Source organism: Colletotrichum aenigma, assembly GCF_013390185.1.
Source record: "Colletotrichum aenigma strain Cg56 chromosome Unknown KSG_Cg56_contig04, whole genome shotgun sequence".
Lineage (NCBI taxonomy): Eukaryota > Fungi > Ascomycota > Sordariomycetes > Glomerellales > Glomerellaceae > Colletotrichum > Colletotrichum aenigma.
The window spans coordinates 837,761-851,268 of NW_023500910.1; the positions used below are offsets into that span (position 1 = coordinate 837,761).

Here is a 13,508-nt window from a genome sequence, read left to right on the forward strand (position 1 = left end):
TGCCCGTGTCGGCGCCGAACTCGATGTTGAGCGTGCGCTTCTGCAGGTCGCGGAGGACGAGGTCCTTGTCGGCGGAGCTGGACTGCTCTGCGAGGGTCTCGATGGCGTGGACGTCGGTGACTTCCTTGCGCTCGACGAGCTCAGCGATGGCGGTGTCTGAGATAGGGGCGACCGAGTCTTTGACGAGCTCGATGGACTGCCCTAAGGGAGTGGTTGGGAGCGCGGCGGCCCGGGCGAGAGGGCGGCCTGTAGGACGACAGTAATGGTAGAGAGAAGCATTTTGATAGGTATGCTTGGCTTGGAATGAGAGAATGACTTGGAAAGTAACGAGAGACGATGTTAAAGAGTGACTTGGAAAGAATGACTGGAGCGAGAACGGAAGTTGCTGGTGATCCTAAGTCATTGCTATTCAGTGACCACCTCTCGGCTTTTATACACATTTGTCCTCGGCGAAGCCAGAACACCGAGACATCTTTTCTCCTCCCTGTGTGGTCCGCGACAAGGTCTTTCAACGCTGTCCATTGCAAATGAGTCAATCAATTCCCTCATTCATGATATTTTGGAAAATAAATATTTTTTGCCGTCAGCCTCGTCCAACACAGTTACCGCGTAACAGGTTTAGGCCTGGTGATATTCATATTGGGTAAATGTGGGCTAGTAATAGGCACTAGTAGTGCACGGAGAAAGAGATCCCAACGGCCACGACATCAAAGTCTCCCGAAGTGGTCCGCCAGCGTGTCCATCGCGAAACCGAATCTAGTAGAAGTTCTGACAGGTAGATTGACTGAAGCCCAACGCCGGCCACTTGAGCTTTGACAGCCTCGTATCTCGGACTAGCCCCTTCTCAATGCACACAGACACGTTGAGGCTCAAGCTTTGCCGCGAGTCGGATCTTGAATGGCTCATTGCCGCGAACAGCTTTATTTGAAAGTCGGCATCACCGAGAAATAAACCGGGTAGGCATTTCACAGACCGATTTCTGATATAAGGACATTTAAGCTTCTGCTGATGTGGGGGTTGACAAGGAAGGACAATCTTTTTCTCGACGACAAGCCTTGACCAGCAGCTAGTGCTAGTCTCGCAACTCGCCCCATGAAGGGTTTCGTGAAGCCGCTTATTCAAATCTGAGCGCTGGCAGCGGGCCTCTTGACATGACACGTTGGGTTGTGAGTTAGACGCGAGGCCGCGATGCACGTGAGTTGCCGCCCCTATATGTAGCAGACAACCCACAGCTCGTGTCGTCTGGAGAGATAAGAGTCCTGACACGGATCCCTCCGAGCACGCTTCGTTGATGCCTAAGGGCTGTGATGCTTGCTCCATTATTCCTCGGTCCGAAGTGCAACTGGGCAGTCAATTGCATCAAGTCGCGTCAGTCGGAAATTGGGTCTACAAGTTTCAGACAGACTAAGCAGGAGGTCAAACAGGTGCGGAGTCCCTTGAGTAGTAACAGGCTCATCAGATAGAAACATAGTGAAGAAATCTTCCATTCGAGGCCTTCGCTTTGATATCTACACTCACAATAAGACCAGATGTTTCGTTCTGGAATCCCAAAGCAGGATTCGCAGAGTGCAGAGTGATGGGATCCTGTGAGGTCCATGTGAAGCCAGAGCTAATCCTCTCAAAATCAGCAATCTAGGCGCGGGGGGCGGGGTGTTTGCTATTCTGCAAGAGTAATGAATCTTTATTCGCCAAAGGAAAATGGAAACAACAGTTGTCAATGAAATTTTTTTACTGGTTTTTTTTTTTTTCTTTTTCTTTTCTTTTTTCTTTTTCAAAAAAAGAAGACAAGACAAGAAACAACAAACAACAAACACTTAATTTTGATGGTGTTCCTATCTCCGTCTTTCTCGTCGTCATCGCCTTCGTATTTGTCACTGCCATCATCGTCGTTCCTCCTGCCATGGTCGCTTCTTCATCAAGATCACTCTACAGCTAGTTACCAGAATGCTCGCATCAACGTAACACTGAGGTATTCAAAGCCTTCGACACTGAATCAAGGGGAATTATGAGCAATTGAGGTCCTTTCCAGGAGAGTCAATAGTCTAACAATTATGGTTCTGAGGTTGATGATGTCCGATCGGGATTTTGAAAGTCGTGGTGATGTGTGGCTGGAAATGTGGCGCAGGCGCAGTCCAGGTGTGAAGCAAATGTGAAGCTTCGCCCGATTCGAGAGCGGCGGGGGTCCTTGACCTATCCGGATCATTCAGCACCGGCATCCGCATGCGCCGCACGCTAAGAGAACTTGCGCGGGGTCTGTTCAATCCCTATCGTATCTCGCTGCAACAATCACACTGACCGAAAAAGCAACAAATTTCATGAGCGTCTTGATGAAAGGCTTGACCTGGAATCTTCCCTCAGAATCGACCGATGGCATCACCCATTTCTACTCTACGCACTCATATGAGCAGACACCAAACACTGTGAGTTCAACACGGACCAGTGTCCGCGTCGCATGCTGATTGGAAGATCGTCGCAGTCAGCAAAATGTCAAAACAGCGCTCTTGTGGCCCAGAAGGCGCAGGTAGTGACGCTCCATCGCAGCAGCCAGTAGAAAACCGGGCAGAGGGCGCGACTGGCTCTGGGAGTGTGGGCGGTGGGACCAGCGACAACTTCTCATTTCGGGCTGAACCACCGCAACAACTTGAAAATACGCCACACGTCAGAGTTACGCCCGAGGACATCAGAAATGTTCGAATGGCGAACCCACAAGCTAGATCGTTGACGGATGACCAACTAAGAGCTTTCTTAGTTCAAATCAAACAGCGCCAGTGGAATGCAATAAATCGGCAGCAATTGCAAAACCAAGCAGAGAGAGACTGAAGTTAACATCCTTCGGCTAGCTTTTGATGTCGGGAACAGCAACGTACATACTCTCTGGGATGGTCTTCAATCTTGTAAATCTCCATAGATGTACTCAAACCCTCCAACTGCTTCTAACATCGTCTTCGCGATCAGGCATCACTGATATACCGCCCTGGTTTCGTAGATGCACCCAGAACACGTGCACCCGGAAACTTACAGATCTAATGATCGATAGAATTTTTCTATCTGCGAGGATACCTTTTGTTATATGCGCCGACAATTACTTATAAGCTATTCGTATCGTTGTTCTTACTTGCATTTTTACTATAACTGTTGTTATTGTTGTCGTCACCGTCATTGTCTTCGTTATTATTTCGATTATTTGATCATCACTATCCATTCAAATAGCAAAACTCAGTTGTAATAGATTGCTGTGACAAGTAGCCGGCTTCCCAGCTTTTGGTGAAGCGATACGTTTTTGGTCATCGAACCCATTGGACAGACGCACAGGTGAGGCATCGCTGAAAGACCTGGCCGTGCTGAAGAGCGTGTGATGCAAAAGCGGGTTTCATGGGACATTACTCAATATCACAATGTGAATTTCTTAGGTCTGATTGAATCAGACAGCAAAACACGAGGAGCTAATCACATTTTGCGTCTATCGTTGCTCTTCGATAAGAACTTGACGAGACAATCCTGAACCAAAATCAGTCATCTTGCCACATCAGGACTAGACTCATGCGGCGTGATGACCAAGATTGTCAAGCCCACGTCACGGCATGATGAATCCCCGACGCGTCAAGGATCGTATCGCATCCTGCCAAAAGTTCCTCGCTTAATCTCAGGAACATTCAAAGTGCGAACAACATAAGATGATGGACTTCTTCCGCCAATTCGCCCGTGCGTATATCGACATCGCCAATTCAAATCTGCTTTGACCATGGGGAAGCGACCGATTGAGCCTGTGGCCAAGAAGGCTCGACTGCCACGCATGTCAAAATGGTCAACTCTTGCTCTTGCTTGCACATTGGGAGTAGCGGTTGTCCAAATGGCCAGTCTCCCCTTCCTGCCCTGGGTGCCTGCACAAAATGATTTGGACGGCATCGCATCTTACCCCATGAATAAGTCGAATAACGACACCTATTTTGATTGGGAAGCGGTTTCACCATCAAGAGATTTGGAATACGTTCCTTGCTATGGAAGGTTTCAGTGCGCTAGGCTCCTTCTCCCAATGGACTGGACCGACCAAGAAGAAAACTGGCACAATCATGAAGTGTCAATCGCCATGATCAAACAGTCCGCTAATGTTTCCATTCTGGACCCCCGCTATGGTGGCGAGATCTTTCTCAACCCAGGTTCGCGATTGAATATCACAATATTCTTTACCGGGCTAACAATGATCAGGCGGCCCTGGAGTGCAGGGCGTGACCATGTTGACGGGCAGGCTCAACGATCACCTAGTCAATGCCATCAATGGCGAGGATCCAGATGGCAAGGTCTTTGACCTTGTTTCCTTCGATCCCCGAGGTGTCGGCTTTTCAACTCCACGCATCTCGTGCTTCGACGATCTTATAGCTCGCCAGCTCTGGCATCAACTAGGAACGGCGTATGGCGATGTATCGGTCCAGTCATTTGACCTTTTGTGGGCGCGAGCGCGATCCCTGGAAAAGCTCTGCGACGCGGGGAACGCCAGCTCAGAAAAGGCTCTCTTCATGAGCACCGTCAGCACAGCCTTTGTGGCGCGTGATCTACTGGCGATGGTGGAAAAAAGTGGCGAAGCAAGAGAACAGAGGGCCCGAGAAGCGCTGATGACACTTCACGGTGAGGACGAAGGTTTAATGGTGCCAGAGTCTCTTCAATACCAACCAGGCGACGAGCTTTTGCAATATTGGGTAAGCTCACGCCCTATTCAACTTCACTCTTCGGCTTGAAAGCATTGTCTAATCCCCTCACAGGGCTTCAGTTACGGAACGTTTCTGGGCGGAACCTTCGCCAGCCTGTATCCATCACGAGTGGGGAGGATGATAGTAGACGGTTGTGGCGAATGGGAAGACGAGGCTTCCGGAGAGTTCCTGGGCTTCCTGCTTGACACGGACAACGAATGGTCCGAGTTCTTCAGACTTTGCTACGCAGCAGGGCCTGATAAATGCGCGATATACAATAAGGATGGCCCCAATGCGATGCAGAAGTCTGTCGCCGACCTGTTGGGGACCCTGCAGACCAGTCCAATACCTGTCTACGAGGACGGTATGCCTTTTCCGGATCTCTTTACCAGGGATATCTTGGTTCAAGGCATATTTGGGGCACTTTACCGACCGTATCGAGACAGCGCATGGGTCAAGCTGGCGGAGACACTCTCGGCTCTCTTGAATGGTACTGTCCCCTCCGGAGCGATCGACATGCTGCCGTCCCGCAAGTTTCACATTTCAGTGGATGGGTGCAAGACCTCGGATTGTGTCACTGAAGGGATGAGCGAAGGCTTCTGGAGCGAAATCAATTACGGCATTTATTGCACCGACGGGCTCGACTTCCGCAACATCTCCAAGTCGGAGATAGCTGGTTGGGTTATCACCCTCCAGCAACAAAGCCCGTTATTCGGCAATATGTTCGCCACTACTTCGAAGCTGCCTTGTGTTGGGTATCCGGCCCGACCGAAGTGGCGCTTTGGCGGCCCCTTCGGCGGCAAAACTAAAACCCCAATGCTATTCATCGGTAACACCTTTGATCCAGTGGCACCGCTTGAGGGCACTCGCAAGAACGTCGAACATTTCGAAGGAGCAAGATTGCTGCAGCAAGATTCAGTGGGACATTGCTCTACAAACGCCCCAAGCAAATGCACCGTGTCTTATATTCGGAGATATCTCGTTTCCGGCGAGTTACCCGAGGAAGGTACAATCTGTCCTGTAGACAGCTCTCCATTCGACGAGGACATGTAGACATATCCAGTCGTCGTTCTTCATAGCATTTACTGTATTGCGTTCTTTGGGACACTTAATAGTTCGGTGTAATTGTAAACTATGTGCAAGAAGGCTAGATAAGGTAGGAGAAGAGCAACTCGAGACGCATTCTGCCCCCAGTCAGGACAAAATCTAAGAGGCAAAGACATGTTCACAAGCAATGCCGTCCAGATTTTATCGCTCAAGAGATACTAACTGGTCTTAAATGGCATCAGAGACATTGCGAGTACCACTGGTTCGAAGCAGTGCAGGTCGACCCCGACTCGCAGCAGGTGGCCCCGGTCCAACCAGACCCGCCACACTGGCTCCATTTGGCAGCACACTGCAAGAAACAAGTATCAGAAAAATGTTAACCACGAGGATATGATTGGAGGACTTACGCTTCCACCACCGCCACTAGGTGGAGGGTTGCTGGTGGGAGGCGGGCTGGTACTGCCGCCATCAGAGCCAACAGTGATTGACGCGGAGCCGCTGCTGAAGTAGCCCTCCGTCGCAACAATCTGGTAGTCATGGGTACCGAGGTTCAATCCGACGGCAGCCCAGGCGTTGAAGTGAGTTCCGGTATTGACAGTGCCGCCGGTTCGCTTGCTCTGACGGACGGACCAGTACTGCTGAAAGGTCTTGGTGCCCTCAATGGACGGGGCGTTGGTTCGAGTGCTAACGTAGATGTCGTAGGTTCCGCCGTCGCTGGTGACGGAGCCCTTCCTTGTTGCACCGGAGGAGGGGTTGTAAGTTCCTGTAGTTTGGAACAGTGATGTTAGTGACGGAAGACATAACGAGAGAGGTAACGGCGTAAATAGTGGCTGCGCTCTTACCAAAGTTCTCGACGATGTAGTACTTTGAAACATTAGCGAACAAATATCAAGAGCTGTTACTTCAGGAATAATACCTCAATCAAGGGGTTCCTCGTCCAGCCATAGACGGCGAGGTAACTGTTGCCGTTGGGGCTGTATGTTCCCGAGTAGGTAATAGTTCTAACTGTTTGTTAATGCCAAGACGTGCACTGTTCTCAAAGATGATAGTGGCATACCTCGCACTGCCCGGGTTCCATCCCTTTCCACCGACGAAATTACCTCCAGTTTGCCAAACAACAGAGTACGAGCCTCCGGCCCCATTGGTGTACGTCACTTGTGAGCCACCGTCAGTCCACCAAGAGTAGTAGTATCCATTGTGAGTTCCGGTTGAGCTTGGTGTAGATTGGCGCTTGATCAGGTCTCCAGGGAGAGCAAAGACTCCAACGGCAGTGGTAATAGCCACCAGAAGAGACGAGAAAGAGACCATGTTGCAAACTACGCGCGGAAGTTGGCGTCGTTGAAGAATGATTCGATGTTCTCGGGGGAGGGGGCTTCTCACCTTTATATTTTCTTAACCCTATGTGAAGATGCCCTCAAACTTGGCATTTTCCACGATGTTGTGGCGTCTGAAAAGGCCCCTTTCGTGTAACTCTCCGTGCTGCGTGTGAAGCAACTGCCTATGAGAGCAGGTGGAAGGAATATTGATGCGCCACTTCATTTGGTTATACCATTCTGTTGGCTGCAGCTGGAAGTTTGGTTTAAGAATGCGCTTGCTTGGGTTGCATTATTTGGACGAGTGTGACCATGAGTGTGCCTCGAATTCAGCCGGCACCTAGGCCTTGGCACGAAGCTGTTATGGAGGCTGGTGCCAGTGATGTATCGACGTGACCTATCTGAGGTCCTGTTCTGAATACGACATACTTAGTTGCTTCTACGTACATTTTGTACCTTCGCCATTATTTATCGTGGTATCGCTTACTCACATTCAACTACCGTAACCTCAGCATCGGTTTCGAAAATCTACAAACAACTGATGAATATAAGTGATTTTTACGAAGAAATCTTCGCTATACAGATGACGCTCGTCATCCGTCGGTCCATGATCAATGTGGCTGGCAACGGCGGAGGTGAGCCGCCAAAAGAGATTCGGAGGTTCCATCCCGCACAAGACTACCGACTTCTCCACACTTGGTTACACGTGTGAGGACCAAAACTTTGGTTCATGCGATTTTAGCCGGCGGTAGAATGCATCGAAGGTAGCATTCTTGCCATATCCTGATATTTCCCTTCGGGTTCGCGATTACCTCACCCATGGTAAATACCCGGCCCGGGCCACGCGACCATACAAAAACTCGTGTGGCGCTCTTGGCATTCTTCGTCTTCTCAGGTCCTGGCCAGACCTTTCGGTATCTTCGCAGACTTTCAAGCATGTCTTAATTGCGAGGATTGCCAAGAACGATTTAGCTGATGCTGTCAATTGAGGGGGCAGTCGTACCTCAGAGGCGTCAGTCCCCAATTACTCAACAATGATGAGCGCTTGTCAACTCTCAGCCGCGAACTGGTTTCTTTGTGGTACTGCCTCGAGGCAAGTCTCAAGACGACAGCGCCTTATCTTCCAAGGTCAGCTGAGCGCAGCCGGCCATTAAGGGAACAAAGGTGGGCCAAGCCTCGACCCGCGAACCGGAGCAGGCGGTGGTGGCCTATCATAACGCAAGGCATCATCAACAATCAGAGGGCACTCATCTCAATGTCTACAAACAGTACTTTTGTGTATAGGAATGCTATATAAGAACAATGTGAATTCGCAAGCCAGGAATATAGAGCAGTCCTTCTGACTTCCGAGTGATTCAGCAACAGGCAGAGAAATACTTGCCTACGCTATATGCCACAGGCCAGTTCGCATACTTCTTACTGTGTTTTCTCCCCTACGTACAAGCAGACATTCCCAACAAAAGATGATCATGGAATCTACGCTAATCAGAGCTTCATTAATCAAACAATTCGTCATCCAAAGCTTCTGCTCATTTTTAATCCATAATCACATCAGACAATTCTGCTACCTTGGACCCCCAATACCACGCCAGCTTACATGTACATGTATTTCATCGGCATTAGGTTTCCGACAAAGACTAGAATCTTCATGATGAACGCCATTGAGAAGACCAAGCACTGGATATCGGCATGTTGCCTGGCTTTGCAAGCTTCCGAACCCATCTACTCATATGCAGGGAAGCCAACCCGTCTCGGTTGACGGGGCACGGATATTTCCCTTCATCGGAAAACAAAATTCCAAAGCAGGTGAAAATCCCCGAAATGGTGACTAATGACGAAAGCCGTCTAGGGGTTCTCTGTTTCACATCTACAGATGGCAGCTGATTCCGATAGCTGAGCTGAGTACCGGATTATTCTTGCCTTTCTGGGCGCGTTTACTGATCGAATAATGTGAAGCTGCCGGCTAACCGTGTGTCGTAGTTTCTTTTGGGTGAATGGAGTGCGAGCGCAACTGGTCGTTACGGAATCCATGCCTAAGCTGGTCAAGGTAGGCAGTAAATGCGCGACGCTAAGAGCAATGACTCGGGTCACCAGCCCGTAGAAGTCGCAAACTCATTGGGGAAACCAGTAAATGTGCCATTTCCCCAGATGAACCCCTACTAACTTACCCCGCGATCACTTGCTTGATCTCCGCCAACCTTTCCCGGCTTACCCCCACGAATCCATTCTCACGTCTCCCGCACATCCACAGTTACAGAAGGAACATCATGATGGCCCTGTCTCTGTCCATCAGAGCCTAGATTTTGTCAATCTGGTGGGTCTGCCATGGACTTCAGGAGAGCCTCCTCAAGGCTGTTGGTATATGCTGGACCAATCATAAACTCAGAACATGGTTCGGACTTGCGCATCAAGACTGCCGTCCGTCGGGTTTCTCCCCGCCCACTAGCGTCAGCTTGACATTGCCTACCTACCCTGATATTGACAAGATGAACCTTGCTGCCGAAGACTTGAACCTGAAAGACATGAGAACATGCCATCCGGTCGGACTACGTGCATAAGAAGCTCGGACATCTTACCCTCTTATCAGGAATTGCTTCTCACCAACCTCACAACCTATTCAGTCCTTTTCCACCACTCACTCTTACTTCCACCTCTTGTTTACACCTGCAATCATCAGTCGTTGGACATGGGTGTTGTCAACAAAGACGACGAGGCCCCCAGCCCAGGGGTCCAACACATCGAACAAGATACTGCTGTCGCCGATGCCATCAAGGCTGTTGAGCATCGTGATCTTGAGCGTATTGAGGAGACTCAACCCGGTGCTTTCGTCTGGCTCTGCGCCGCAGCAACTGCTATTGGCGGCATGCTCTTTGGGTACGACACCGGTGTCATCTCTGGAGTTCTGGTCGTCATCGGAACAGATCTGGGTGGGAAAGAGCTCACTCATTCCGAGAAGGAGCTTGTCACCGCGTTGACTGCCGCTGGTGCTCTTCTAGAGGCCATCTTCGCCGGCCTCACGGCAGACAAGCTCGGACGAAAACCCTCGATCTGGTTCGCCAGTGTTCTGTTTACGCTCGGAGCTGTGATTCAGTCAGCGTCCTTCTCTGTCGCTCAGATGGCCGTAGGACGTCTTGTTAATGGCCTTGGGATTGGCTCAGCATCTATGGTACGTCTAACGCTCAATTATTGACCAGTAAAGCAAGCCATCTGACATCGGACCTATGCAGATCGTGCCACTATACATCGCCGAGATATCACCTGCAAGGTTCCGAGGCCGTATGATTTCTGTCGATATGATATTCCTCGGCAGCGGCTCGGTGCTTGCTTATGCCTTTGATGCTGCCTTCTACAAGATACCTCATGAATGGCGCTACATGACAGCAATTGGAGGCATTCCTTCTATCGTGCTAGGAATCCTCCTCTTCTGGTGCCCCGAGTCCCCACGTCAGTTGATGTTCCACGGAAAGCGAGAAGAGTGCGTCCGAGTCCTCCGCAGAATCTACCCCAACGGTAGTGAAGACGAAATTGCCGATTAGATTACTTCCATCGAACGTGGAGTCAACCAAGCTAAAGCTCTTAATGAGGAAATCTCTCTTCGGAAGTCTGTCACAAGGATTTTCACTATCCCTGCGAACCTGAGGGCTGCTATTTGTGCTTGCGGACTGATGCTATTCCAACAATTCTGCGGTTTTAACACATTGGTCAGCACCCTATAGGCTACAATGATGCATCAAAAAGCTAACAAGAGGTTAGATGTACTACTCCAGTACCCTGTTTCAGATCGTGGGCTTCTCCAACCCCATTGCAGTTGGCACCGTTGTAGCCGGAACGAACTGGATCTTCACAGTTCTATCTATCTTTCTTATCGATCGAGTTGGACGTCGCAGACTCCTGCTCTGGACAATGTGGGGAATGCCTGTTTGCCTAGCCATCGCAGCCATCGCTTTCCACTGGATTCCCCTGGACCTCAACACTTTGGAGCTCAAGACCCAGGAAGTCGGCTGGCCAGCCATCCTGGTCTTGGTCTCAATGATCATGTTCGTGGCGTTTTACGCCGCTGGCTTGGGCTGTGTTCCTTGGCAGGCCAACGAGTTCCTCCCCATGGAGGTCCGAGCGAGTGGCACAATGATGATCAAGTAAGCCTTCTTCGACGAACGTGTATCAAAACGCACGCTGACGGTTATGCAGCATTTTCAACTGGGGACCAAATATTATCGTTTCTTCTACATTTCTGTCTATGATGCGAGGCATGACACCATCTGGCACCTTCGGGTTCTACGCTGGCTTGTCATTCCTCGGCTGGGTGTTCGTGATTTTCTGCGTCCCTGAAGCTGCCAATATGACATTAGAGGAAATTCGTGTGGTATTTGAGCATGGCTTCGGTGTCAGATATGCTGAGGAGTGGAGGAAACAGAGAAAGCTGGACTTGCAGGCAAGAAGGGAGGAGGCCAACGTTTAGAAACTGTTAGCAACTGATTTACTTTCATGTCAACGCCCTTTAAAGGTTCATTTAGCGCAGATTTAGCGCAGGAGGCTTTCTCTATGGAATTTAGGTACGAAATAATGAAGATGGTGACGCAAAAGGTGCCAGGACCCTAAAGGTCTATCTCCTTTTTACTGAAGCTTGAAATCCCTCAGATCATTGGTTTGCGACTCAGTAATATGTCGGGTGTACTCAACCAATCCGCCCAAGAAATTGAGCATTTCTGTTCATTCGTGTCAGCGTCTGCTCTTTTGGAACAAAGATATCGAGGGAGTTCCCTACCTTTGGGCTTTCCGGGTATGTTGGTACCCATGTACTCAGACTGGGTCTGTGGCAGAAAGGTGGCGTCTCCAATGTTGTTCACGAGTCGTCTCCAAGCTTGTTCAGCCTCCTGACTAGGTTCGATATAAGTCTTGCCGTGCTCACGCAGGAAAACCAACGTATCCCGAATCCAATTGCCCTGGAGCTCTGCGCATGTAGGCCCATTGCAGAAAGACGTAGGCCCTTGCGGCCCGTAGATGAAGAAGGCGTTTGGAAATTCCGATGTCATCATCCCGAGATGAGTGGTAGTGCCCTTGGCCCACTTCTCCTTCAAAGATTGCCCCTTCGTGCCCTTAATGTCGATGGCGAGAATGCCTCCAGTGACCGAGTCGAAACCAGTTGCGAGGATGAGGACGTCAAACTTGCGGAGCTCTCCATCAGCAGTGAAGACGCCGTCCGGAACAACCTCGGCGATGGGGTTTGCCTTGGTGTTAATCAAGGTGACATTGTCGCGATTGTAGACTTCGTAGTACCGCTGTTCAAGGGTAGCCCGTTTGGTTCCAAAATAGTACGGCGGCTTTGCTGGCGCCAGCAGGTCTTGCATCTCTGGCTTGTGCACCCTCTTCAAAACCTTGCTGCGCCAGAACTCATACGCATGCTGGTTTGCTTCCTTGTTTCTGATGACATCTTGGTAGGTGCCGAGCCAAAACGAAAGTCCACCCTTGGCCCAAATCTTTTCGAAGAATGCCTGCCGTTCGTCCGCCGTAGCATCAGCACAGGTCGCGGGGTTGAACTCGAAGTCGAGGCCTGCGAAGGTCTTCTTGCGAAGATCGTAAAGAGCCTGGTAGGTCTCCTTTTTCTGATCTTCTTCCGAGAGGGGGGTTTGTCGCATCGGAAGGGCATAAGTAGGGCTGCGTTGGAAGACTGTCAGATGTTCAACCTCAGGAGCAATCTCCTGGATGACCTGAAGTCCACTGGAGCCGTTGCCGACGATGCCAACTCGTTTTCCCTTGAAGTCAATGCCTCCCTGAGGCCACTTTGAGGTGTGGCAGCATATGCCGGCGAACGAATCCAACCCCTTGAAGTCCGGAATGTTCGGCTTCGCCGCAAATCCGGTGCAAAGGATGAAGTATCGAGATCTGAACACAGTCTGGTCCTTGGTAACAATGGTCCACTGGTTCGCGCTTTGGTCGAACTCAGCACTGACGACTCGAGTATTGAATCGCACATCCTTCTTAAGATGGAGCTTGGATTCGACGTGGTTGAAGTAGTTGCGGATCTCATCGCGACCTGGATACTTCTCGGACCAAGTCCACGGTCTCCAGATTTCCTCCTCTGAGAACTCGTACAGAGGAACAGGCGTGTCGACACGAGCTCCGGCATAGCAGTTCCAGTACCAGACACCGCCTAGATCGGCCGCATCATCTAGAACGAGTGTCTTGAAGCCGGCTTTGCGCAGCTGGTCAAGGGCGTAACATCCTGCAAAGCCAGCACCCACGATGATCGCGTCGTACTCGGGAGAAGGGAGAGAACCCATTATGAGATTTTCAGGTTGAATTGGAAAGAAAAGAAGAATTCTTAATAATCGGTTGTTGTCTCTAAATCTATTGGTTTAAGACGAGGGAAAGAAGTTGGCCGCTGGTGTCCTTATAGTACCTAGGTTAGTCCCTGATTCCTTCGCACGGTCAGGCATCTTTCTCATCACTGTGATTTGGTACA

The 13,508-nt window shown here is 50.3% G+C and overlaps 4 protein-coding genes across 4 annotated transcripts; 2 read left to right on the forward strand and 2 right to left on the reverse strand.

Moving 5' to 3' along the window:
• Positions 1 to 4,087: 4,087 nt before the first annotated feature.
• Positions 4,088 to 5,738, forward strand: CGCA056_v006106 (putative hydrolase; the record flags this gene model as incomplete). Its single annotated transcript, XM_037321357.1, has 3 exons — positions 4,088 to 4,157; positions 4,207 to 4,694; positions 4,758 to 5,738. The coding sequence occupies 3 exons, from the start codon at positions 4,088 to 4,090 to the stop codon at positions 5,736 to 5,738; spliced, it is 1,539 nt and encodes a 512-aa protein (XP_037178887.1).
• Positions 5,739 to 5,970: 232 nt separating this feature from the next.
• On the reverse strand, positions 5,971 to 7,040 carry xynB-3 (Endo-1,4-beta-xylanase B; the record flags this gene model as incomplete). Its single annotated transcript, XM_037321358.1, has 5 exons — positions 5,971 to 6,081; positions 6,140 to 6,495; positions 6,575 to 6,596; positions 6,649 to 6,733; positions 6,790 to 7,040. The coding sequence occupies 5 exons, from the start codon at positions 7,038 to 7,040 to the stop codon at positions 5,971 to 5,973; spliced, it is 825 nt and encodes a 274-aa protein (XP_037178888.1).
• A 2,691-nt stretch (positions 7,041 to 9,731) lies between these two features.
• itr1-2 (Myo-inositol transporter 1) lies at positions 9,732 to 11,504 on the forward strand (the record flags this gene model as incomplete). Its single annotated transcript, XM_037321359.1, has 5 exons — positions 9,732 to 10,211; positions 10,273 to 10,555; positions 10,619 to 10,746; positions 10,799 to 11,181; positions 11,234 to 11,504. 5 exons carry the CDS (start codon positions 9,732 to 9,734, stop codon positions 11,502 to 11,504), a joined length of 1,545 nt encoding a protein of 514 aa, XP_037179448.1.
• Positions 11,505 to 11,659: 155 nt separating this feature from the next.
• CGCA056_v006109 (Baeyer-Villiger monooxygenase) lies at positions 11,660 to 13,326 on the reverse strand (the record flags this gene model as incomplete). Its single annotated transcript, XM_037321360.1, has 2 exons — positions 11,660 to 11,751; positions 11,811 to 13,326. 2 exons carry the CDS (start codon positions 13,324 to 13,326, stop codon positions 11,660 to 11,662), a joined length of 1,608 nt encoding a protein of 535 aa, XP_037179449.1.
• Between the last annotated feature and the right edge of the window lie 182 nt (positions 13,327 to 13,508).